At 38.9% G+C, this 27,738-nt stretch overlaps 1 protein-coding gene across 4 annotated transcripts in view; it reads left to right on the top strand.

The window, feature by feature from the left end:
- The window catches only part of CDK6 (cyclin dependent kinase 6), a 219,728-nt gene that overhangs the window by 117,469 nt on the left and 74,521 nt on the right, over window positions 1–27,738 (top strand). For all 4 annotated transcript variants that reach the window (XM_075049354.1, XM_075049339.1, XM_075049327.1 and 1 more), the window contains one exon: window positions 18,831–18,998. In XM_075049354.1, the coding sequence (XP_074905455.1) occupies window positions 18,831–18,998 (168 nt within the window). The remainder of the gene's footprint in view (window positions 1–18,830; window positions 18,999–27,738) is intronic.

The following is a 27,738-nucleotide window of genomic DNA, read 5'->3' as shown; positions in this document are numbered from 1 at the left end:
GGAGACAGAATGACACAAATTGCGACAAGGTAGATATTTGGGAAACTTGGCCAACATATTTTTTCTTGTTGAACTCCAGATTCTAAGGAATGAACTCAGCTGATCTGGGACAAGAAGCATTGCGGAAAGATACCTTTCCCATCTCAGTCAACCCAAGTTATTGCAGCTCAGATTCTCTCCACTGGAATATTCACAAAGTGTCCATATTTATTCATAACAAATACACAGATGTAGCATAGAATAATTCAAAAGTTGGCCACTGACAACTTATAGCTGATAGAAGATAATATAGTAATCAAGTAAGTTAATTTTTTATAAAACTGTTTTCTCTATTCCACCCCAAGAGAAATTTAATACTCTTGCATTAGCTGTATGCAGTGCTTTTATGCCAGTGAATAGGCAGATTATTGTATCCCACAGTAAAAATTAATTTGAAGCGCATTACTTTAGTGGTACAGTGCTTTAATCAAGATATGTTGTGTTTGTTTCTTTTCCTCTGTAACACATGTATTTAGCTTGTGCCACAGAAATACAAACATACAAATGGATAGGGGCAGAGTTTTTTGTATTGCATGTTTTCATATATAGAACTTAAAATTAGCTTTAAGATTTTTTTTATTTATTTATTTATTTAAAGAGACATATAAACACACATACATATATACATATAATTATTGTGGAAGTCTTCTAATGTATTTGCAGAAAAAATGTTGTTATTTGAGCAAGTGGGAGAAAGGGAAAGGGAAACTCGATGATTGTCACTCTACTGCCTATGAAGTTCATGATCTCAAAACAACTGTGGGCCAGAAGAGGCCAGAACTGGCAACTCAGATGCTTAAAGAAGAGTCAAAAGTACAAGAAAGATACAGAAGGGGTAGCACCAGTTCTCCTCCTGTGCCTAAGGAGTGGTTTGGTGTATATTGTCTTTATATGTATACACGTGAAGGCATACTACACGTACACGTACACATATATATACACATATGTATATCTGCTGATTCCCAGAGTCCATGCCATAGGCTTATGTTTCAGCTCATCATCAGATTCAGCTGATCTAGGATGAGGGCTGTTACAGTCATAGGGAAGGAACAAAATGGGACCCAGCCAACGCTGTACCTCTTCCCCCTACTCAGCGTGTCACATCAGAGACACATGGCAACTCCCCGTCCCACCTGCCCCTGCAGATACCAGAACAGACACGGTTCCTCCCTGCTTCCCATCCTCTGGCCATCAGGGACAAAACTGCAGAGAAGAACCAGCCAGTGGCATCAGCCAGCTACACTCAGCTGTTGGAGAAACCAAAGCCAAAACCTCTGACACTCAGAGAGCTTCCAGTGATTTCAACTCAATGTTCTCTGTCAGTGCTAATCCCATTTTTTCCAGCCCTTTCTTCCTTCCATCCTTCCCTTCCACCTTCATTTTTTCATCTCACTTTCACTCTGTGGTTACACTGTATAGCACTATTCTGTTCTTTCCCTCAGTCCAGAACTTTTCTCTCCATCACTTTTCTTTCCATTTTGCTTATCCCCTCCTAACTGACTATACTCCCATAAAAAAGTAATATCATGGAACTGTCACACTGTTTTCCCACCTGGGGTCTGTCTTGTCCATTTTATTTGTGAGCTTTTAATGGAAGAGGCTATGTGAAATCCCTTGACTGCATAGTGCCTACCATAATAGGTCCTCCTTTTTGGCTGGCCTTTACACAATACCTTGTTAAACATGAGTCATTATAATCAGATCCTACAACAGCATTATTTGTCTAAAATAGTGCTTCTCCTCTGCTCTGCTGTTTCCCCACCACAGCCACTTCACACATTTATACAACTGCTTCCTTTATATATCAGTGCTCTGTAATCAGCGTATGGTTCATGTTACAGGTTTCTCAGGTTTCAAAGTGAAATAAAGTGAGCTTTCTTCCATTCTGAGAATATCCTTCTTTTTAAGAAGTCCAAACAAAGACACACATTATTAGTAAGTTCACAAGCAGCTGCCAGAAGACAGGAAATTTAGAATGGAAACATGAGTGAAATAACAGAAATACTGTTTGTTGTTTGCTCTTGGTGCAACAGCAAAGGAAAATATTTAGTAATTAAAATGATTAATTTATTTGTAGTTTTAATAAAGCAGACGTGGTTTTGTAATATTTGCTAATGCTGCTACTCCAGAGCACAACTATGGGTCAAATCCTTCTGTGGTGTAACTGTTGGCTTCTTAGGGTTCCTCCAGGGGTGAGTGTGGTGCAATGCTATTAGCATCAGTTAGCAAGCAGTCTTTCATTAGTTTTCATGCAAAGCATGAACAGTTTGCAATTAAGAAAGAGCAAATTACAAAGGCTCAAGCTCCTAGACCAAATCCGTCTTTAATTTTGGGGTTGGAAGCCTTATCCAAAGACTCATAAACATCACTATTTTAGGTTCTTCTTACTTCTCTGTTATCGTTACAGCTATACAATACTACCACTTATGTCAGTATACATAAAACATTTAAACTCGTGCTGGAATATATACCTGAAACCCCAAAGGGAGCAGAGGCTCTTCTCCAGCAAAGCACTTAATTTTATGTAAACAGATTGCTCCGGCTTTAGAAGTGATGTTGAAAGACTGTGAATTAGAGGAGCTAACAGAGGAGAATCAGTTGCTATCCTGTACTACTGACCCAATGAACTCCAAGGTTAAAGCAAAGAAGAATAGAAACCGTTGTTTCTGTAGTCTAGGATTAGTCATAAACAAGCATTTTGCTTGTGTTTAAATGCTTTGTCAGAGCGAGGAAGTAGTCTTCCCTCAAAACTTAGGTGTAAGCAATGTCTGTGCCTTTGGAACCAGGCTCCTGACTATTCACAAAAGTGTGTCATGGTTGGTCATCATAGTAAACTGACTTAGTAATGGAAAAGGGCTCCGTAGGATCACAGGTTTGATGGACTGCTTTGTTTATTTATTTTTTCATTAATATAATAACTATTCTGGCCACAGAATTTATCCCATTTGCCTTTGAAAATTGTGACCCTTGAGAATATGCATTTAGAAGAAGAAGCTGTTTTTCACTATCGTGACCAACTCATTAGAAGCCAGTGCATTATATCTTTATTAATGTTGAACAGTGTCTTATACCGTAAAGGGTCCATTGAAATTAGTGGCTTAATTGCAAAGGTTGCTGCTCAACAGTTTGCACTGTTGCTAAATATGTGACTTTACAAACAGTGCCATAAAAATTCTAAATATTTCTAAAATGTCCCACTTCTTTGGTCTATGCAATAGGAAGCATTGCACTACAACTTTAAAATGCCAAAAATAATCAAGAAGACATGTTAGCCATCTCTTAAGAGCATTTCATTTCCAAGCCAGTAAATTCAGCTGCTGAATTTTTGTCCTTTGTTTTAGGATGTGACAGTTCTCTTGCATAACTACAATTAAGGAATCTCAGAAGGCTCCGAAATGTTACAATATTCTGTGGATGCAAACGCAGAGTCATTTTTCGTTTAGTTTTACAGCAGGGAAGAGGCACTGGAATGGCAGTGTGTTGCCTTTTTTTAACATCTAGTTTATGATTCATTCTAAAATATTCTTTCATTTGGAATTAACTTCAGATATTCCTGTTCTGACAAGCAGAGTAAATATTTTAGCAAGGACTTTTTAGAGAGAAATTTTGACAGTAACATACTCCTCCCGTAGTGTTACAAAGGAAATACTTGCTATCCAAACCCAGAGTCGGCATTTTAATGGAAATGGTTCCAAAAGAATATGTAGGATGTTACAAATGTAAAATGCATTTAATGAAAGAGCATACAGATGTCTTTTATGTATTTTAAATAAAAATGTCTAATTTGAGACTTGAGAAAGTCAACAGCGATCTCTGAGCCATATGCTTGTTATTACAATAGTATGTTGTGTATAACTGTCATTCAGTGAGAAACAACACAGACCAAAAAGGAAAAGACATATAAAAACATGAAGTTAAAGGAGGAGAGACCATCTTACAAAGCCCTTTTTATTGTTTTTGCCTTGATTAGAATATATCCCTTTCTTGCTTTTTGTTTGCTCATATAATTCCTGCTGATGTCTATAGGGCTTACTGAAGACATAGGAAAAGGAGAATAGAGGCCAAGCTGCGTGGGCTATAGTGAACCAAAACTGCAAAGAGATGCATACTTGACAGAGAGTTTAAAATAAAAATAAACCACAGTTTCTTTGCTTGGTTTCTGGAGCAGAAAGTCGCAAAACAAGCAGAAAACTTCTGGTTCTTGGTGAAATGGTTAGTTTAGCTTCCTTACCTCAACTGCTCTGATTGTTTCATACTTTAACCTTTGTTTCAATGAAAAGAATTTAGACTTAATTCAACTTACGTTTATGTCTGTGAAACCAGGGCCTTAGAAAATATTTCAGAAGTAGCTTTAGCCTTCCGTTTGCATTTTGTTCTTTTGCAAATGTGGTGGAGGTAACCTTGATTTGCTAGTTAGTGGAGTCACGCTTTATTGTGACAGAAAACTTAAGAACAGTCCTTCAGTGAAAATAACAAAGACCTACCCCATGGTGATTGATGAGAACGTTGTACAAGTGAAATGAGCTGGAAAGTCATCATCTTGTCTTTTCCTTTGCCACAGGAAAAGCATAACAGAGAGATTTCTTTTCTTCTGGTCCTGATAAGGAATCTAACGAAGCATAAGGAGAGGTTACACAGCATGGAAATGTGTTACACCCAGCTGCTCACTAGCTTGCAAAGCTGCAGTAAATAATGCAGTTGCTATTTAATAAACAAAAGAAAACAAAAGTCCTTTGATAGTGATCCCTAGCCTCTCTCATTTACCCTTCTGAAGATACAGTTTGTTTCTACTTAATTGACTGTCATTTTGGAATAACATAGAGTTTGATATTGTATTGTATGATTTGTAATGGGGTTTTTGTTGATAGGGAAAACAAAAGACTTATCTTCCTAGGGCCTGACTCAGCAAAGCCCAGGCATATATGCTCCAGGGTGTTTGTCTGGATGGTAGCTACTTTTATTCTCATAGGTTTTCCATGAATGGTTACAGTGAAGATACACAAGAAGACATGTAGTTTTGTCTTCCAAATTGGCTTACATAACCAATAGCATACTTTTTTGCTTGACACAAGTTACCCTTTTGAGAAGCAATGATGCATTTGTCACAAGCTACATTTGTCACATGCATCATTTGTGACACTTCACTTTCAAAAGATACTTCTCCTTGGAAGCAGTTTGTTCCATTGCCTGGCTCTTTTTATGAGCTAGCTTCTAACATATCTTTGGATTTTTATTAAAAATCTCCTAGAGTTTGTTTCGTTTAGCATTCAGGGAGGTGGGGAGAGAGAATATCGTGCCCATGAAACACTGGAGGCAATCTTCTCCCCTCCCAAGATTACTAACTCTTGTGTTGCATCTTTCTCCCCATGCCCAAGGCTCACTCTCAGTCCCAAAGCAGAGCTGATTCTTTACTATTGTGCTAACATTAAGAATAAGTAGGCTCATCGCTCATTGTGTCACTACGAGTTGAAGATGCCTCCTTTTTTAAGAACCAGTCAAGTGTTCAAAACAAAACAAGGCAAGGTTTACACTAATGTAAATCAGTGTCATTTTGCTCAGAACTGGAGGGGCTACAGCCCATGGCAATTTGGAGAGACTCAGCAGATGTGTGGGACGATATCCCAGCACTGCAGCCACAGCAAACATCAGGCACATCACTACCTGTTACAGTTTGTTATACCTGAAATCCAGAGATGAGCTGCTGAGGCTTGCTAATAGCTGGCATCTTCCGCTGGCCTACCTTGCTCGGTAATGACCCGCTCTGTGGGAGGTCAACCCAAAGCACCCAAAGAGATGGAGTAGGACCACAGGGCCTGAGAGTGAGTGTGGTGGGAGAGGAAATGGCTGAGTGGGATGGGGGGCAGTGAAGGCATGGAGAGAAGGGTTAGAACTGGGGATGGGGCAGGAAAGGGCAACAAGGCAGGCACATGAAGGGAGGAAAGAAAGAAGTAAAGGAAAAGGTAGGAAATCAGTAAAGAAAGGAGAAAGTGATAGACCACGTAAGTGGAAGGGAATGGGCAGCCATTCCCCTAGTTTGGTGCTATTGACAAACTTCTCATCCTTTTGGTGAAAAAAAAAAGATTTTGTGCACTTGCTTGACTCTTCTTGCAAAATCTCTTCTCTATGCCTTGTCTGTAGGATAAAGTGCTTGCCTGTTCACCTTGTTAAGCTGTTGGTTCAAGAGCTATTGATTTTTTAATTCAAAGTAATAGAATTGCAAATGAACTGCTGCTGTAAATATGGAGAACAACTCAATTTGCTGAGTGCTTCCAAGAAACAATTCTTTTTTTCCCTACTTTTGATTTAGGTGTAGGAAGGCATCAGTAAGATTTGCATCCTGAAGACTATTTTGACAGTTCATACAATGCTATAACAGCATTGCAAAGCTACATGTCCAATTCTTGGATTCAGGCTCCTGGTCAAGCTGGTCCCAGTAGGCCACTGTCCCCTCTTGGCTCTTCCTTGAAGCCCATTTCTACCCATAACTTATATCCAAGAAATCTTTCCTCTTGTGTATATCCTTGGTTTTCATGAAGGTTGTTATGCCTTTATAACTGAAACCAAATTCTAGATCTTTGGAGTACTTAACAAACATTAACCAGTTAATCTTTGCAACACTCATGAAGTAGTTAACCGTTATCCCTGAATTTATAATATGGAGCAAGAGAGGCAGCAAAGTTAAATGAACTCCTGTGACTAGAGCTCAGGCAGTAATTGACCACAGTGTTGAGCCATTGTACAGCACTGATGAGCATCACGATACTTCTGCCATGCAAGTACATTACAAGCAAAAAAAAGTATTGAAAAGTGGCTTTTTAAAAGTACATAACTGAGCTTTATTTACTATGTATTCCCAGGAGAGGTTAGGAAGGGATTGTCTTCTTACTTTCCTCTGTGTTCACATCTTTAATAAAAACTGTTAACTATTTATTAAAAGAGTGTCTAACTCTAGAGAATAGCTGTATTTTGATGTCTGGTGTCATGCTGACATTTTTGTCTCAGACAAGGTTGGCTACACCTTGCTGAAGGTTCTGCTGGTTCCCATGAATGTGGGAGGAGGATGGAAATATTAAAAAGCAGTGAGACCAGCTCAGGTCTTTGAAAATTGATGGGTAGAGTCCCAGTGACTTCGTCGGGCTTTGGTTGTACCTAATACGAGGCCATCTTCTTCCTCAGCATGAAAGTACCGTTCGTGACTATGCTGAATTCCTAGACATTTTTATGATGAAAGCAATCAAAATTAATTGGACCCAAAGTCCAAATTTTACAGTAACCCCAATTTCTAATTCACAGAAGTGACTCTGCTGTCCTGCCAGCCTCTTTTACAGTGCCTTGAGCTCTTATGTATCGGTATATATCACAAAATATATTTCCTTGTATATCAAGAAATGGAGCAGGCCTGTGTTATAATGAGTTTAAACAAGTTTTCTATTAAACAAGAATTGCTGGACTGAGTTATAACTTTGAAGGAGCCATAGGAATTAGGTGTCCAAGTCCTAGTGATTTTAAATGATGTTTGGGTTTCTAATCTGTAGGATCCTATTGACTGCTTTTTTCTCAGTTTTAAAGAAGCACAATTTATTTTCTTGTTGCCATGCAGGTGTTTCATAAAGAACCCATGCATTTTTAGTGGATATTGTTTAAAAAAACAACTGAGAGAGAAATTAAAAGAATAGTCTTCTTGAGCCTTTTGTGTCTAGCCAAGGGTTTGACAGTTTTCAAAAAAGTCTTGGCTGAAATGTTCAAAGCTGCCTTGGATGTAGGAGATCTGGTCATCCAGATCCCCTGGGATACTTCTAAAGTCTCATCCTTTGTTGTTATGTATCAGCATATAAACAAATCTCAGCCTTCTTGATGGCACACTGCAGACAAATCCAATGAGAAGTTTTGCAGAAATGTCAGTAATGTTGCCAAAGTGTTGATAGACCATTAGGAGAAGTAGTCTGTCATAAATCTCTATGTATTTACATAATTTGCATGCTCCTCTGGACCAGAATCCATGTGGTCTAAGCTGTTTGCACATGATTTTGATAATGTTAAGATGTTAGTCTTTGTTCTGAGGTTAGCCCTTCTTGTGCTCAGGTGACAATGTAGGGCAGTCATCTTCCAGGGCCTTCCACATTATCTCTATGTTAGCTTAAGTTAGCAGTCCCCAGAAGACATATTTACAGATTTACTCTTCCAGGAGACTTTACCTCCTAAGTCCGAAGCTCTTTGTAAAGCATTTTTCTTGATGTATGTGCACAGCATTGTTTCAGCTTTCTAATCACTGACCAGCTGGCTTGTTAGTGAATAGAGCTGTGGGCCCCTTGCCACGTTTCATGTGAGGTCTTGGCTGGGTGGCCAAGCAGGCAGCCTGCAGCCAGTGTCAAAGCAATTCAAGAGGTATTGGCACAGCAGTGTCCCCATTAATTTCTGCTTGTCACATGCTGTCATGCAAGTTACACCAGAGAGGAAATGACCGTTAAAAAAAAAAAGTACGCTTGTGGCACTTGGTCCCCTCCAGACGTTATCCCCGAGGTTAAACAAGTGGATACAATTAGCTGCTATCCACAGACAGCTGCAGGGAAGGAGAAGCCGAGACCTGGGCCCCACAGCAACGTGTCTTTCCTGTTAGCACGGAGTGTCGGCTGTCAACATATGCTATATTTTTAACCCTTTATGGGGTCTGAGTAAATTAAAAAGAGCTATTATGACCAACAGTGTCACGAAGGTGCTGGTAAATAGGTGTAGTGCTGACTGAGCAGTGTCCTCATCTAGGGAAGGGGTTTTGTTTGTTGGTACCATTCCTTGTAAGATCTGGTGTGAGCGGTGCTGGACGAGAATTGGCTCATCAGTGATTGATAATTTACTGTAGTTTGTTGATTCTGCCAGGGACTGAGACAGTGATTTCTGTGAACTCCTCTCAGAAGCATACTGAAGTAGCTAAAGGGAGTCACATCCAGCTTTGTGGGTTTTCTGGGTGGACTAATTTCTCTGATTACATCAGGAGAGCTTCCACAAGGATTGCAAACAAGTGATGATACGCTTAGGATGTCCCAAAATACAGCCTGGGAATGCAGAAGCAAAGTCTATGAAGAGGAAATGGCCATGATGTCCCACAGTGAGAGAAGGAAATATATACTATTAGAAGCAATCAAGAATGTCTTATAAAAAATGAAAGCACTAAGCTCTAATGAGAGGTGACAGAGACAGGGGAGTATACACAGTGCTCCAGAACAGATTGACTTAGTCAAATGAAAGTCTGAGTTTTACCCCAGAGGGAAGAGGCTCACAGCATCAGTCGAAAGAAGGATGACTTGCCTTGTTGAGAAACATGACCATTAAAGAAGCTGAAATTATATGAAAAGTGTACTCCAGAATTCAAACTGCAGCTTTGCCCCAGCTATCCAGCTAGACCTGATGTGACGCTTAGATACCAAATTTTGACTGGTGTTAGTCCCCAGACATGTGCCAGAAGGGGCTTCAGAGCTAATGCATACAAATCACAGATGCTATTTCAAGTCATTTGTATGGGGCTTACCAACTGGGTGAGCCAGTAAAGAGTTTGGGGGATTTCTTGGTTCGTTTTAGTCCTCATCTCTTTTTCAGATGGTATGAGGAATAAAAGAACAGAGGGGGTAACAACAGTCGATCCAGGATGCTCTGTGAGAGACTACTGTCTCCAACACAGTTTTATGAAAAGCTTGTAATAAAAGAAAGGAAGTTTCCCAGAAAGTATTTGGGGATGTACAAAACTGTTACGATAGCATCCAGAGATACAGGAGAAAATTCTGTTTGTTTGCTTATCTAGGCTCAGATCTGTAAATTCTGTTAAGAGCCTTCTATTGGTTTTTCTACTGGGCACAAAGACTGGAAAGGATTGAGTGGTGAAAAAGATTGTTAATCAAAAAGTTACATTTACCTGCTGTAAAAATTTCACAGCCAGGACAGGTCTTCGTAACAGTGCCACATTTGCCAATTTCTGTCAAATTGTTAAAACAAAATTCCCCTCTGTTCTCATTTAATTTGCATGTATTTTCTCTTTAAAATACCAGTAGCCACATAGAAAATGTTATGTATTTCATTTGCATGTCTGGTAATTCCACTTTTATAGGAATTTTTGGTACACTGCATTACTGAAAATAAGTAAGTAGGACAATAATTATATAGGTTTCCTTCCAGTCATGCAAATTCTTTTCATCAAATGTGAAAAATAGCAGCTGATAAAGTAAAACTTGAAAGATCTATATTGCACACTGACTTGACAGGTGTTGAGGTATAAAATGAGAAAATAATGTGGAAAGACTTATAGACACTTAAACTAATACTGATCTGCCCAAAATGAAATGCATCCACGTGTGCCTATACATGTGTATGTACGTATGTATCCCACAGATGTTAAGTACACATTTCACATACTGGATTTGGTCTTTGGTTCACAACTACTGAGATCAGTACGGAAATCTGGCAGTATTAAGATACTGGTAAAACAGACATGTACTAATATTGAAACTTTTAAAGACCTCTAAAATCCAGGTCTCTATTTTAAGGAGGGCAGACAGAAGGTTACTCAGAACAGTTCCTTGAGCACAATCGGGTGCATCCATTTGTCTTAATCTAGTCTTAATTATGTGTCCTTTGCTGCTGGTGAGCACTGGTGTTTGGGAAGTGTTTGGAGCACTCCAAACTGTGCTTGGTCAGGATCTCCTGCGGCAGTACAAATTCAGTGGTTCCCTTCTGAAGGGACAGTTGGTGAGTTTAAGCAAAGGGACTAGAACACATTAAATGTCCTGTGGTGGCTATAAATTGAATTCAGTCTACAAACAGGAGCATGACAATAAAAGGAAAACAGTGCCTTAGTACATTGAAAGCTATTATATACATACATAAAATTCAATCATAAACTTAAGGCAATGCAATAGCATTGCTAACCTCAAACTTTTTCAAAGAATACCATGGACTTTTATAATTCAGTTCAAATGTTGCTTTTTTCCTGAATCTTGTGCACAGTTGCAGTACTTTTGCTTGAGACTGACATACAATGTTCATGATATACAGGCAGGTCAATGCATAATAGTGACGTTTGCAAGTTTTACTAGACTGACTATTAACTGATTGACTGACTATTGTATTCCACGGTAATTTATTTAGGTCTTTCTAATCTTGGTTACCTTATTACTTCTAATAGCAACCAAAATAGTCTTCAAAACAGTGTTTCTAGAGACTCCAGTCCTCCAGGTATTGTATCTTTTAAATTGTTACACAAACAGTTCTAGTCATTAAAAAAACAGACACCACCCCCCCCAAAAAAAAACCCACACCAAAACAACCCAACTATATTCATTTCAGTGTTTATACTTTTGCAGTGGACTAGTATGGATAGCATTGCCTTCAATAGGATTATTCAAAACACTAAAATTCATGTATACATACCTGCATACTTTTGTCAGTGTGCATGTCTGCAGGGTTCTTCGTCCTAACAACTGAATAATCCACAATCACTTGTCTGAGCTGTGCTTTCTTTCTTATCAAAGTAGTTTAAAATCAGAATAGATTTTAAAATATCTGTTAATCTACTCTGAGTGTATTAAAGTATCTTTGATATGATTAAAATAATTTTACAATTCAAAAATAATTATGGAAATATTTTACTTCATATTTAAATATATATAGATATATGTTAATTTTCAACAAATTGTTTACTTTTAGGGTAGCAACATATAAAACACCAACAATTACTAGACTAATTCCTTGCATGAGCTTAGCAGATATTAGTTCCCTTCTGCTAATAATACACTAAATGAATTTGCTGTATTTTTTCTCTCTGCACAACATTTTATTCTATGAACTGAAAATGAACATTTTATCTTGTACAGTAAGGTTGATTAATACAACTAAGTGAATGGGTCATTCGGATTTATTGTTCTCTTATCAAAACAGATACCATGTTTAAATTGAACATGCTGTGAAGTTCACGTTCTCTTGGTACTCTAGTTAATTGACAGGAATATCACAGCAGTCTTCTCCTCTGGGGGTGACCCTTACCCTGTGAATACTTTAATGGAAAGCAATAGGACTACTCTGAGATAAACTGTTACCCAATATAAGGAAAAGGAAGAGCTCCATATTCTGGGTGTATATTGGGTTGGATCATGGATGACTCCTGAGAGGCTGTAGTGTGGTTAGGTGAAGGCAAAGAGCACAGCCTCCTCCTCCCCTTTTGGAATGCCCTGCAGGGAGACAGATCAGAATAGTTTTCTCCTTAGAGAAGGAAAAGGGCACAAGGGCAGGGATCTATCTGCCTCTGTCCCAGCCACTGCAGCCACCCAGCTGCAGGGACAAGAGTATCTTGCAGCTCCATAGGCTGTGGCAAATTGCTTCTCTGCCCCAACCATCACAGTCATGGCATTCTAGATAGTCTGGTGTGATAGGTACCCAGCCCAGTGTGAGGACAAGATTTAAAAAAGAAAATTGCTGTATTTAACAGGGAGTCACTACATTATTACTAATGCCTTTGGGATTCAGTGTAACAACATTAATCATGTCTTTTGCTATTCATGTATCTGTACTGTGTAATTCTTCAGGAATGCCATTGTTTTTTTGGCATTAATTAATGTTGACTGTTTGTTACAAAGTATAACCATAGAAGTGCTGTAATATTCTGCTTCAAAAATAGGCCCCAGAGAATGTGAAAACTCTTTAAACTTTCATTCCAGCATGTTCAAAAAAGAGCCTTTAAAATGAAAGCGATCTGATGGTTGGGGGTTCTGTATAATCCTGTAGGATACGAAGGAAGTCTCATCCTGCTCCTCTTCTGCTCAGAGAAGGTCCCGCTGTTTGCTGAGAGGCAGTGAGCCTTTTCATCAGACTAGCTTGACTGATTCATTACACATTGCTGTCTAAAACTCTTTCCCTTTGTTTACACTTGCGGTTGTCTCTTATGCAAACACTCCTACAGGAAATGTTCAGGACAAGTATCCCAACACCTGCCATCCAAAATAGGGACATTCCATTTTGCTCAGCAAAAAGAGAAAAATGAGTTACAAATAGAGCTCTGGATGAAGGATGCAGGTTGTTCTGCAGGTGCATGAGATACTCCACAGAGGAGTAGGAGAAATGTTAGGAGATTCCAAAGCATTGTTGTGTTTTACCAATTGTTAGCACAGAAATTGAGCAGGAAGAGGAAAATAGGCAGGTAAAGAAAAAAAAAAAAAGCCATAAAAAGCCTGTGCATTAGTACAAATTTAGGGTCTGTTGTAGTTGACAAGGATCTGTACTGTAGTGCTTTTATCTGGTGATACAACCGAGTATATTTGTGGGCTTCCACAGACTTACTTTCTCTGATATTAGGAACTCTTATCACCATGACCAAGGGCAATCTGGTTAAAGGTTTTTCTTTCTTCACATACAAGTCAATGGTGGAAAAATGTCAGCTTCACATAATGAGCAGCCTTTCATACATGTATGTTACTTCTGGGTGCATGCGTTCTCTGAAGACATATTATTCTCAGTGTTTTCCTTTAGGTTGCATCATGCTGTGTCCCCCTTTACAAAGACAAAATCTAGCATCTATACCTTTACCTCAGTGGTGGGTTAGCCTAGCCCAACAGCCAAACTCCCACCCAGCTGCTCACTCACTCTCCTCACCTCAGCAGGATGGCTACAGAAAATAAAGAACAAGGAACAAGAAAGCTCATGGGCTGAGATAAGACAGGGAGATTGCTTACCGATTACCATCATGAACAAAACAGACTCAGCTTGGGGAAAATGAACTTAGTTTAATGCCAATTAAGATAGGTATTTAATTGCTAATTCAGGTAGTGGGGAAAAAAGGCAAACCTTCAAAGAACACCTTCCCCTGCCTTTTTCCAGGCTCCACATCACTCCTTTACTCCCCCCACCCTGAGCAGCACAGGGACATGGGGTGTGAGGGGTTGTGGTCAGTCCATAGCAGCTCCTCTCTGCCGCTCCTTCCTCCTCACACTTTCTGCCTGCTCCAGCATAGGTCCTCTCCACAGGCTGCAGTTCCCTCAGGAATACCCACCTGCTCCAATGGGGATCCTCCACAGGCCATAGTGTGGATATCTGCTCCACCATGGAGTACCTCCTCTTTCTCTTCTTACTCCTCCTCCTCTCATCTTGGTGTTCCCTGTGCCGTTTCTCACTCCTTTTGTTTCCTCCTCTTCTTTCCCTCCAGCCTTTTCTGCCCTTTCTTACATACGTTTTCACAGAGGAGCCACCATCTTGGCTGACAGGCCCAGCTGTGCGCTGTGGTGGGACCGTTGGAACCAGCTGGAACCGGCTGGAACTGGCCATGTCTGGCACAGGGCAGCCCCTGGTCTCCCCTGACAGAGGTCCCTGCAGCCCCGGCTTCCAGCACCTGGGCACCAACACCCAAAACAACTCCATACTTTCTGTTTTCTTTGAGTAGCTACTTGAATTATTTGGTTGACAGCCATGACATCCTTGTTTGGATTAGGCAGGCAGAGTACTCCCGAGAATCTGGCTGGTGTTAAACAACAAGTAAGTTACTGCAGGCAATTGACAGATATTTTAGCTGGAAGTCAAGATGGTGGGTGACTCTTAAAGGATCAGAGTGGTGTTTTGAAAACCAACGGCTTGGAAGGGATTTATGGGTCAGAAGCTGGAGGAGGGTTAAGAGGGGTCAGTGAAGCATAGAGTCAAGAGGAGATAGGACAAGGAGGAGACAAAAGTCTGTAGGAAATCAAGGCTTTCTGCTCCTGCTGCCCTGAGTTGGAAACGTGAGCTGTGAAGTCGGCCTCTGGCAGAGGCAGCAACAGCAGCTGCTCAGCCTAACTCAAAGCCCATCCCCATCCTTGCTGATGCCTGAAGCAGAATATGCAGGACACATTTCTGTGTATTATTGAGACTCAGGACATAATATGGTATTGCTTGAAAAGTTCGTTGTTATTTGGTCCTGACATTCAGCGCTGATAAATTCAGTAAATATCAGACTAAGTAATGCCATCACTGATATCATATATGGTGGAACATGCAAAAGATGCAGCACTTCCATAGCAAATTTTGCTCCTAACTGTTTCCATTATGAGGCTTTTACAAAACTAAAGCTACTAAGATATTTGCCTCTAAGGAAAGTGTATTTGTTCGTTGCATCCCCAAATAGCTCAGTTTTCAACTGAGTTATGGATAAATATTTTAGATTTGTGCATAGACCACATGGAAAATGTAGCCTGAAAAGGGAAAACATTGTAAAGCCACGATTATCTGAAAGTAATCACAGTGGAATAATGTATATATCTTCAACTTGGGCAACAACCATAGTAGGTTTTGTGATGTTAGAAGCATGGCAGAAATCTCTAATCTGAAACAACAGGCGCTGTTCTGTGTCTATGTTTGTAAACATACAATATCCAAAGAACATCTGATAGACGTCAGGAGAGGTTTGATCATGACTCATTAGAACTTGTTCCTCAAATCTGCGAAGGGATGAATCTTCTTGTTTGTCAAATAGAATTGATGGTTTTTCAATTAACTTCTGAAATATGATTTTAACTGTAATTCCAAAGTATGGTATGCCTAGCTACTACAGAAAATTTCTCAGGGAAAAGCAGACATGGAACAAACTAATCCCTGAGGCACATGAAGACTCTGTTGCAGTTATTTCTAGATCTTGGAAATTGAGATAATACTGGGTAATCATCACTAATAAAAATGGATGCATTTCCGTCAGATGAGTGGAATTATCCTGATTTAATTAGGTAGTGATCTGGATTGTGCACGTTTATGGCCTTTATCCGATTTGCTAGCAAAGTTAGTATCTTCTGATACTAGTTACAGTATCAAAGAAAAGACACAGCCCAGACTGAGTCTGATGTTTCTTGCAAGTGACTGGCTAAGAGGATGAAGTCATTTTCCAAATGTGAGGCCTAATGGTTTTTGACTAGGCTTATGTACAGCACAAAATAAATCGTTCATTATGGATAAAGAAGTAATTTCAAAGCTCTCTCTTTTGTTTGCTTTGATATCAAAAATCTATTTGTGCGAACAAATATCAAATTATATTTGGTATTAATTTGAATATGAGCTGCACAATTTGGTATTCTGTATTTAAAGTGCATAATAATAAGCCTATGTCATGTGATTTTGGTTTCTGCTCTTTTTCTAACTGGCTGAGAAGTTGAAAACAGGACAATAATGAATCACAAACATCAAATGGTCTTTTTACATCAAAGTGCCCGTCTTTACACACATGAATCTTTGAACTGTTCTTCCAAGATAATTTTGAACTGAAATCTGTTCATACATGTAATAGTAAGTTATAAGGGATAGCAAAAGAGCATAATCAACAGTGCAAAATGAATACTGGATAATAGCCTGTATGGACTAACTCTGAATTTCCTGGAAGAGGAAATACAGCACTTTTTTCCCCAGTTTTTCTTCTTCTTTCTAATACCTTTTAAATTTACACTTTCTTGGTACACTTTTCTGCGGCACATCTCATTTTTTGTGTGTAAAGAGAACTTCAGTAAATTATATTCATCTTTTGAGTCCTGTGGGGGGAGGAAAAGATATACCAGTTTCCATTTTCAAATATTTTCTTGTTTTACCTGTGCCTGGAAGAAGACTCTGAATTTAGAAATTGAAGACATTGCTTGCAACTTGCAACTAGCAGAGCAGAATTGCACTTGCTGAACTTGAGGAAGAAAGTTGAAACAAAACCAGCATCAGTTGTAGGGAAAAAAATATTCTTGATATGTTTGGTAACTGCAGGAATGAGTTTACATACTTGACAAATGAGTAGGATGCAGAAATGTCACCAAAAAGGGACTCGCCAGGGTCTACTGACTAATCCTTAAGTTCTTTAAATTATTTCCTTATTTCATCTGATATTATGCCTACCTGGAATAAAAAAAATTAGGCCCAAATTCAGTGAAGCCATTAAGTACCTACTTAAGATAAGATAACCACATGCTTTAAATGACCTTGGCATATTCTTTACGTCTGCAAGACTGATCCAAAGACTGTTGGGATTTGATTTAAGTTATAATAGCACAGAGTGAGCAGATATGACATGTATTAACTCTACTGATGACTGAAACTTGCAGAGCTGTAGTCCTAGCTCTTCCACATATTTCTGAACTGCAAAGGGAAATTATATAAATTCAAGAGGATTCAATACCCTCTGTATGTTTGTTTTAAAGGTGCAAACCCTATTATACTAGCTATCAAAATTATCAGATCTCAGTTTTTCCTAGGGAAGCAAAGGGAATAAAAGGCACCAGCTAACAGGGAATGGCGTTCTCAGTTTACCACCATCCTTCAGAAGTGATAATAACTAAATGCTCTCACAGCATCCATAGTTCTGTGGTAATATCTCCGTCATCAGAGTCTTCAAATAAAAACTGGTTACTTTATGAGCAGCCCACTGTTACTACTGTTTGGCAGACAGAGTTATAGGCTATGTATAGAAATGGCCATGTTTTATCAGAGGTCAGATTAGAGCTTCCAGCCTTAATATCTATACATTTTATAATAGTTTCTGTAGAGATGATCAGGGAACATTACATGCGAATAATAATTTTGTATTAAATTATATAGCAATGTCTATGAAGTGTAACTTAAAAATGCATCCAGGTAAAGCAATATTATCAAGTTGAATGTGTTGAGCTATTTTTAAATCCATTTTCAGATATCATTCCTTTTAATAGTGTGCCTTGAATATTTACTTGAAACATGCCCAAGTCCATAGAGAACAACAAAAGCCACCAACTTCAATTTATCCGTCTCATGTTTTCTCATGTTTAATGCTATGCACCTCTCCAAGATCATTTTGGTTGCTAGTAGCAGGATTGGTGGACACCCTGCTGCATGGCTTATGGAAAGGGTGTATGTCACCAGCAAACACAGAGCTGGAATTTCATGAACTCAAGTCAAGTGCATACAGAAAATGAACTTTTTCTTTATCCCTTTTATTTCTTACTTATTGCAGCACCTTCTTGTAAATACCTATTTATGCAAAGATAATATTCAAGTTGACGGTATCCTTCTAAGTTGGAATTCAGGGGATTTCTACTATTTAGTTTTGAGTCTGTTGGTTCATTCCTTTCGCATTACTAAGATTAATGTGAAAACATGAGTACAGATGAAAAAGTTTCTTCAGCTGTGGAAATGTCATAGAAGATTGCATCAATATAACAAAACAGAAAGGAAAATGAGAACAGTTACTTACGATTATTACACTGATTTAGTGCTAAACTTTGATCTAAAGGTAGTTTCTGTCCTGTTCAGGAAATTCTATACAACAGGTTTTGCCAAGTAAACTTTATCCCTCTAAAACATTAAATTCTGGTGAATTTGTCATTTAAACAGCTTTTCTGATTGAAACAGATCCTTATGCCTGTTGAAGTGAATGATGAAATTTCACTTCACTCAGGCAGGACAAAGCATAAACTTGTGAGAGGCAAAGTGGTGTGTGTTTTAAAGTTAAGAGCAAAAAGCTGCTATGTATCTATCTTTCTTACTTTTGAAGTTGTCCTGGGATTTACAGATGTGCTTTTGCTGTATCTTTTAAGTATGTTGACCAGTCTTTCTATCAATCAACCTCAAATAATTCAACTAGAAACAATACATTAACTTGATAAGGACACCTGTTCAAGTCAGCTGGTTCTGGCAACATCCTGTCCATTTTATATTAATAGTTGGTTTTATCTTCTGTGCACATATTTAAGTCAATATTTGTTAAATTAGTTTTGCAGATTATGACAGGGCATTTACTTGTTTGCCACCTTGTCTTGATAATTGCATATTGATTTCTTATTTATATTTAGGATATGATGCTTCAGCTGTTTCGGGGACTGGATTTTCTGCATTCACATCGTGTGGTGCATCGGGACCTGAAACCCCAAAATATCCTTGTAACCAGCAACGGGCAGATAAAGTTAGCTGACTTTGGCCTTGCACGAATCTACAGTTTTCAGATGGCTCTTACCTCAGTGGTAAGTTTCTGGAGGCTTTTATTTTTCTTTTAATGCAGCAGTGTTCTTTACTCTCTATGTTCCTGGCTTTTTATCCCATATTATAACGCTGCTTCTAGAACCATCTCTGCAATTGAAGTCACTTGTGTCTCCAAAAACAATGGCTTTCCAGCCAGGATTGAAGTTGTTGTGGTTACTTTGTATAAGTAATCGATTACTGGTTCTAAATGAAATCATGACTGATTACTGAAGGATAGGTATGTGCTACTTTTCTGAAACTCTATCAGTCTAGCTTCTGTTGTGATACCAACTTCTTTTGCACAATGAGCCAGACAGGTAGGGTGAAAGTTTCTGAAGTACCTGTTTTAAGATAAAACTCTTGCTGATCCCCAGGTATCTTGCCTGAAAAAATACACAGATACTTGTGAAAATGCCACACTGTCATGCCTCTGATTTTCTGTCTCTGTGAATATGGATTCAATGCTTGCTCCCATATGTTACTGAATGATCCAAATAGGGCTGTGCTGGAGGCAGCTCAAGTGGACCTGGCAGCCAAAATCACAGCTATTTCCCAAGGCAGCTGTTAAAGAGCGCCTCCAGTATCTCTAGGGCCCCTGCCACTGTTACCCCTCTCTCAGCAGCTCTCCTGGTTGTCCTTGAGCTGTCCTGGATGTCCAGACACAAGCTCACTTCCAGAAGGTCTGGCCCTCTCCTGCGTTAATGCTGATAGACACCTACCAGCTCCTCGCTTTTTGACCCCGTTTCCATGCTTGCTGGCCCTGCCCCCAGAATCAGCTGCTGTTAGCTTGGCACAACATCTCTGAAGTGTATTGAAGAGTAACCATGCTGCATGCATGTTGGGTGTCATTTGGTTTTGTTGCCTGCTCATTAATTTTTTTGTTTCCATTTTCTATTCTGAGTATCACAACTGCCACGGCAGTATCACTTACGCTAAAGACGGGAAAGAGAGAACTGCTGAGAAAAGAAACTGAAAGGAGTCCAGTTCGCATTTTACATTATATTGTAGAAATTAGCCTGGCTCACGTTGATGAGAAGCAATCTGTTGTTATTATTAGTTACTGTAAGTCTTCCCATCTTAATATGATGTAATTATGACGTCCTGTGTTCCAGTTTCAGTGTGAGTGAAGGCAGGAGGCAACAGAAAATTATATCATCATCTTGCTAAACATAGGAAAATATCCTTGTCACAGAAAGCATAAGTAAACTTGTGTTTTGGGGCTGGGTTTTTTCATTGCCTCTAGGATGTAGCCTAATCCAAAGCTGAAAGAATCTCTCTGCTGAGGTTGGTGAGGATTGATCATGTTGTAACTCAAACCAGAGCTTTGAGGAAAAGGAGAGAAATGTTGTTCGTAAACTGCTGTAATTTTTCATTTCCCAGTTATCAGTCAGTAACCTCTTCAATGAGTATTTCTATTGATCCAGAAAGTTCTTTAAGCTAAAATTGCAGTGTTGTAAGGCTTCCAGCAGGTCATTTTTTAAAGTTCTGCATAAAATGAGGAAAAAATGTCTACGGAACTGAGCAGGAGTTTGTCCATAATCGTGTAGCCTGCATAGGAATGAAGGTCAAAAGACCCAAAAATAGAGTGCATCTACTGAGGCAAAAACGTACCAAGACCTGCTTGTAAGAGAACATTGCCAGAATTGCTATGTGGAAGATGTACATATGTTCAAGTATCTAATACTTGTGTGCTAGAAGTCATGTTTCAAAACCCATTAGCTACTACCCTTAGCACTGCTGTGAACAAGAGTCATTCAGATTAAGGGATTATCCACATGCAAGTTTGTGCTGTGTTCACACAAGCATTCAATTGCCATTGCAGCTATGCTAAAGAGTATTAAAATAATTGAGTTATTCAGTGACCAATGACAAATAAAGTATATGGTCATAGGCATGAATAATGGCTTTCATGCTTAGAACTTAGTGTATCATTTTCTTATTAAAAAAAAACCTAGCTATGACCATGGCTTTTTTAAGTTAAAAATTTATTGGTTTTAAAATGCTTAGTGTTTAACACCTTTGAAATCAACTTTTGTCTACGTATGTAGAAACCTATAGGGGAGTGTTGCTTACAATGTGATAATGTGGTATGGTTTTAAATGTCAGTCTTCATTGCTCCTGCAGACTGAGTGCTGGTTAGAAACTTTTACTAAACATGCATTAGCTGACACAGGCCGCCAGTTTTCCTTTTCTGAATGTAACTTCTACCTTCGTCTAGCTGCTTTGTTGTGCGAATTCTTCTTTTTGTTTTTCCTCCATTAAAACTCAGTACAGGAAACAAAACTCAAAAAAAAAATCAACCTTCTGTTTTTCAAACATAAAGATATTCTTGACTTTACCATTCCCAGAAGTCTAAATTGCAGTTCTTCACCAGGCAGTGAGTAAACTTTCATTGACTTCAGCAGGACCAGCTTTGTTTTGAAGTGTTTGCAGAAAAAAATGTTGCGTTATAAAAGACAGCATGTATCTACACATATATCAATTAATAAAAGTCCTAGCTTGCAAGGATTTGCTTCAGACTTATACTGAAAAGTGATAGTGCAGACAGCCCAGTGATAAAAAGCACACTGCATGCACTATCGTTGTGATCAATACAAGGGCTCTGCAGCATTTCCTTCAGAAGAGAAACTTACTGCAAGATAAACTACAAGAATCATCTTTTGAAGTGTCAGATCATTCCCAAGATGCATCCTCATTCATTGCTCACAAAGAAACTCTGCAGATGGGACAAAAAGAGCTTGCCATGAAAGTAATCCAGTAAAAACTGATCCAACCCAAGTACTCTGGGTGCTGAAAATGGTAACATCAAAGCAGCCTCTCTCTGATAGCCAGTTATTTCCACAGAATCCTTCTGGCAGATCAGTCGCCCAGGCATATTGCTGTCATTTAAAGAAACCTCTTGATATTTCTGTCAGTGAATGAATAAAAGATTCAAACTAATGTTACGCAGGCTTGGGGGGGCAGGGTGGAGATCACTACTCCCAGCTGTGGTCAGACTGAGAACTGATACATGTCTGAAATAACAGCACTAGAAAGAACAAGGTCAGGCGGGGGTGTCTCAGATGGTGGGTAATAGGGCATGCTTTTGGTTTCGTACAAAGTTAGACTCTTTTTCAAGTGTTGGTCTTGGCCCTTGGGGAAATTTTGAATAGGCTTTGTGATAGCAGAGAAGCTCCATAGGACAGAAGAGGTGGATTGAGGTGAATGTGTAATTTTAGAATTTGACAGCAAAAGCTAATGAACTGTCACCTTTTTTCCTGGTGCAGAAAAATGGACACCCAGTTCTAACTTTCTCTGAGCAAAGGAGCAAGTGGCTGTCTGGAAAATCTGAAGTTATATTATGAAAAAGAAATGAGCCATTTATCTATTTTTGTTGACTTCTAACTGCCTTAAAGAAAGGAAATGAAGCTGAATCATGGCACACGAGAATGCTGTGAGATAAGTGCACGCAGTTGTGATCACAGCATCTAGGTGGAGCTGAGGCTGTCCAGCTTTTAAAACCTGACCTGCATCAGGATCTCAGTGAAACTGGAAAAATGTTAGTGTTTGTAACACACTCATAATACTTTCTTTGAAAACATGTGTGCTTTCCCTTAGATGGCAGCACTACTGATAGGGTTTTTTCCCCTGAAATGCAAACAAAATTGTTTTATGTCTTCTTTTTAAAAAAAACCCACTTGTTTGCAGATTTATTGAACGTCAGAAGGGAAAACACATCACTTTCTCTGCTGATGCTCTAAGTTGTTGAATACTAGACTCAGCTAAATTGACAATTAAAAAGAGAAGACACAAAATATCCTGCAGTTACTGTCAGTGAATAATTTTAGATTATGCTAGCATTTTATTTGAGCGTTTCTTCAGGATAAAAACTTTCCATCCATTTCTGGCAGTCACTTCAGCACAAATGGTTTACATGTCACATCATGCAGGAACTTGGATTTCATTTTGTTGGTATAATAGCAAGGGAGCATAAAATAATTTTCACTAACTGGGCTTACTGTGTAAAAATAAATATATAAATTAGTTACAGCAATAAAAACAACAACAACAAAAAAACAGAAAAACCTTCTTCCAAAGAGGAATGAGTGCTTTCCCGTTTTCTGCCCACTGTTGCGTTGTAATTTTCTAATAAATGCCACCTGTTAGGAAATACTGTGAATATAAACTCTGATCTGAGCTAATATGATAGTTGAGAGCACAGTCAAAGAACTTTCTTTTGCTTTGCCTTGGTTTAGGGTTCTTTTTTCCTTTTTTTTATGGCCACCTCTTCCTGATACTATGCTTCCCAAAGTCCACATATTTATTTGTACATAACACACCTTGCAGTGTCCATTCCTGTGTTGGGTAAGTTCCAGCAGACCTGGAGTCTGTTGCAGTACAGCTTTAACCTGAGATGCTCTGGGTATCCCTAAATGGCCTGGTTGAGCAATCTATTTAAAGCTTGCAGTTAACATCAAACATAGGAGTAGACCTATGGAAATTAATCAATCACCTGCTTCTGATGAATCAAAGTCAAAATCTGGGCTGTGTTAAAGAGTATCCTAATGGAATCAGTACAGTGACACTAGATTTTATCTCATACATAATCTGATAAGAGCATAAATCTTCCTCCCTCTGACAGGTGGAAGTGACATTGTTTTGGTATGCATTGAGCCTTCACTGTTGTGAGGAAGCACATCACCTTAGATCTGAGCCCCGATCTCCACTTCTTTCTTCATGGTACATTTCTCCAGTCCACCCAAATGTCCCTGAAAATGAAAATGAGTCACAGACAGACATGCAGAGGATCAAAATATGTGTTGTTGAGCTTGTCAGTGCTGCTGCTGAAAGGTTGTGGCTATTTAGGAATGCGGTATGATTAAACTGGTTGGCTGATTTAAGGAAAATCTGTCTTCCGTACTAACACAGGGTTCTGCATAAAAAGTCCATGTATCTGGCTTTGTGAAGAAACGAGTGATTTTCTCTGGTATTTTAACATTCAGATAGATGAAGGAATCTTTATTGCATCCTCCCAAACACCCTATAGGAAAGTTACTTCCATCACATAAAATGAGTCATTTATCTCCAGAGCCATCTTAAGAACAAAAATCATTATGAGCACATTGACAGTAAAGTCTGCAGCTGACTAAAAACATTTTAATATATATTTACATTGACTTCACTCAGATCAGATGTTCTCTAAGAGGGCTCAGATTTATATGAAAATAACAATGAAAAAACAGATTCCTCAATGTCACAGTATTATCAAAGGGCAATATGGAAATACCTGTGGACGAACTTTGGAAATTAGAATAGAAGTTTCTTTTATTCATCTGCATATGAACATTGTGATCATTATGATCATATAAGATAATTTTCAAAGCTGGCTGTTAATTTTTGTTGCCCATCTTAAGAAACTTTAAAGTCTGGAAGAGTAGTACTAGCTGCTCTCATAGAGAAACAGAGGATTTATGGCAAGGTTGTTATTTTTCAGAAACACATCCTAGAGATAATATTCTAAGAGTGCCATTTCACAGTCAGTGTAAGTAGATGTAACATTTCTACTGCTGCTGAAAGGATGGTCCTGCTTTTGACCACACACTCCTATCACTTCCCTTGCATCGGCATTACTGGTTGCACCCTTGTAGTCCAACTGAAAATGAGCCCCGTAAATAGTAGTTATTCATTTTCAGGTGGATTAGAGGATGCAAATCACTGCACGGCCACATGGGTGAAAGCACTGGCACACAGGGGAGGGTGAGCAGAAAGATGGGGTCATCCACTCCGTAGACACTACAGTCTTAGATTTGTTGGAGTCAGTTATGAAACCACATCTGAAGTCTTCAGCTGAGGACTCAAATAACTAAACTAACTCAAAGGCGGAAATGTTTTTCAAAACCTTGCAACTCACGCTGCCTTACACTGTTTTGAAGATGTTAGATGAACCGGTTACTGGTTCATTTAAGGCTCTTACTGTATCTGACATTAACAAAACTTCTAAGGAAATCTATACTGATGTTTGAAGTATTTTCTAGCCCCTCAGTGCCAAGGCCTGGGTTCAGGGCTCTGTGCTGTTCCTCTGCAGCTGATGCCACAACTCACCCTCGAGACCTGTCAGGAATGCAGGGAATGCAGCCCTCTGCTCTGATTCAGGCCCAGGTTTATCATGAACCATAAAAAGCCTATCTTTTAATCTTTCAAAGAAAGTAAATTATTTCACAGTAAACAAGCAAATTGGCTCCACATGAGAATATTTTCTGTGCCAGAAAACTCCTTTTCAGAGCTGCAGACATTAAAATATATATCATGTGATGACAGAGTTTGTCCACACTAAGCTGAGCATGTTTTGCAGCCCTGCAGCTGCACCAGCGCAACCTAGCAGAATAAATTTACCTTGTGCTGGTAGCAAAAGGGAAAAAAGGTACAATGTCGAGCAAAGTTCATATCAGAACAAAGGAAATTTCTGCTGGCCTGGACCAAAGGTTGACTGTGTGCACTATCAAAGGATAATGTCCAACAGAGGATGCTTAGGAAGGAGAGAAGAACCAGCTTTCAGCAATCAGAAATTTAGCAATTTCCAGTGCTGGAGATTGTATCTGGATCGATCGTTGGTTATAATAATAACTGAAGTACCCATCTTCCGTAAATTAATCTACTTACTTCTTGAACCATTTATACTTTGGGCTGCAGTTAACTTCTGTACTGTAAGAAAATCTATTTTGTTTTAAATCTGACACCTGATAGTTTTACTTAGGCTTGTCTTAATTCTGCTTTTGTGAGACATTCCCTTTTCACATCTGGGTGAAATTTGGTATTAGTTTGCAGCAGTACAGTTCCATTGGTGCAAGAAAAATGTACTCAGTGCAAATAGGCCTTCACATGTTGATGTGAAGATAAAATGAAATGTGCTTTTTTTCTTTTATCTTTATTTTTCTTCTCTTTCACTTAAGAAGCTACAGTAGATATTTTTAGTAATGGTACGGTACTGACAGTTTTCATACAAATATGTGGTGAATGGACTTTAGGATGTAGAAGAACTGAATTTATAAGGAACAGGCAGTGCTTAATCTGCTAAAAAAATGGCGGGGGGAAGGTTGTAAAAGGAGGAAAGAAAGGCAGAAAATTACTACTGTGTATTTTCTCTATACTATAAAAGAGCATCCTGCTATCCTGTGACCCTAGTTCTATCCTCTGTTTTCAGATATAAAAATATGTGGTACATTTCCCCCACCCAGTGATTTACATCTTCTTTGTACTATTTTTCTGTTGATTTAAGCGGGTTTGTTTTTACATCTACTCCCAGAGATAATTGAGTGCGTTGAATTGTAAAAACAATTTGATTGTTTGACAAGGTCTCTCCCTATGTATTTACAAAACTGTTCCCACATAATTTCAAACCATCCTGAAACACTAAAATACGGCCTCAGGTTATGCTCTTATCAGAGCACACAGGGTAAGCAGGCATAGGCCTGTTTGGTACTTGAATGTGAGACAGCCAAAGGAAGAGGAGCAGAGAAAATAAATAGCATACTCTCCTTGGAGCTCATGCTATTCCAGAGTGAAGGCAGGCGTCTGTACACTGCTGACGGAAATGCTCTTAGGGCTTAATATATAATAAGAATGAGTGGCTGACACGTTTTTTGCAGTGGCAGGGAAGTATCCATAAATTTTCTCTGCACACTGGCCAAAGTCCTGCTGTAGAAGGTATTTCTAACTGAAAATTCCCTTGTACAGGTACACCTGAGGAAGTTTCTCTTAGCATAACAATATTTAGTACTTGTTCAGTGTTGCTGGCATGGAATTCTGGAGCTCAAAAGCAGAAGAGATGTGAAATCATCCAGTCCTTCTGTGAATCAGGCAGAATTGTTCTCTGTTATGTCATTTCTAATGTTTTGCCCATGTTAACTTCAAATGTGCCAAGAAATAGGGATTCCATCGCTTCCCATGGGAGCCTGTTCCAAAACCTCTATATAATCACTCTCAGAAAGTTTCCTTGATGTCCAGCCTTCAATTTCCCATTCTTAATTTAACTCCATTATATTCTTTGTTATTTTATGCTGAATGGTAGCAGATGGCCAAGGCCTTGTAGTTGGCTCCCTGCATTAGAGAAATCAGTTACATATTGCTGTACACTTTTGTCCCTGCAAAACGTGAAAAGATAATTCATTTGATAGAGTGGAAGTATAGTAGTCCTAGATTATCTAGATTTCAGTACATTATAGGGCACCAATGAATTAAACTAGTAGACTTCTCATCTTCTAGAATTAAGTGGATAAATCCAGAGGAAAATATATTATGCTAAGAGAACTATTGAGCTACAAGGTGAATTCCTCAGTTTTGGGGATCTTACAAATAGCTTGTTAAAAAGCTGCAGAGATCACAGGCAGGCTATGAGTCACTGTTTAGATGCATGAAAAGAGCAAATGGAAATTTAGACTGTTATCTGTAGGATATTTTATTAGAAATAAGAAAATACTGATGCCACAACACAAATTAATTGATCAGACCTGATCTAGAATACTGTGAGCTGTTCAGTTTCTCTGTGACTGAGAGATTATTTTGGACAGGAACAGGCATGGGGAAGGATAGATTTCTGTCTAACGATCAGGGAAGGGCGAACACTATTTTCTGCGAGGCAAGAAGAACCTGACTTAATTTTACAAAATGAATCATGAGGGTAGATACAACTGATACCTAAAAACATCAGGAAGGAGCCAGAGAGGGAGGACACAAGTTAAAGAAAACAATTGTGGCCTGAGAACT

Source organism: Buteo buteo, chromosome 2, assembly GCF_964188355.1.
Source record: "Buteo buteo chromosome 2, bButBut1.hap1.1, whole genome shotgun sequence".
Lineage (NCBI taxonomy): Eukaryota > Metazoa > Chordata > Aves > Accipitriformes > Accipitridae > Buteo > Buteo buteo.
This window is presented reverse-complemented; position numbering and strand designations above follow the sequence as displayed.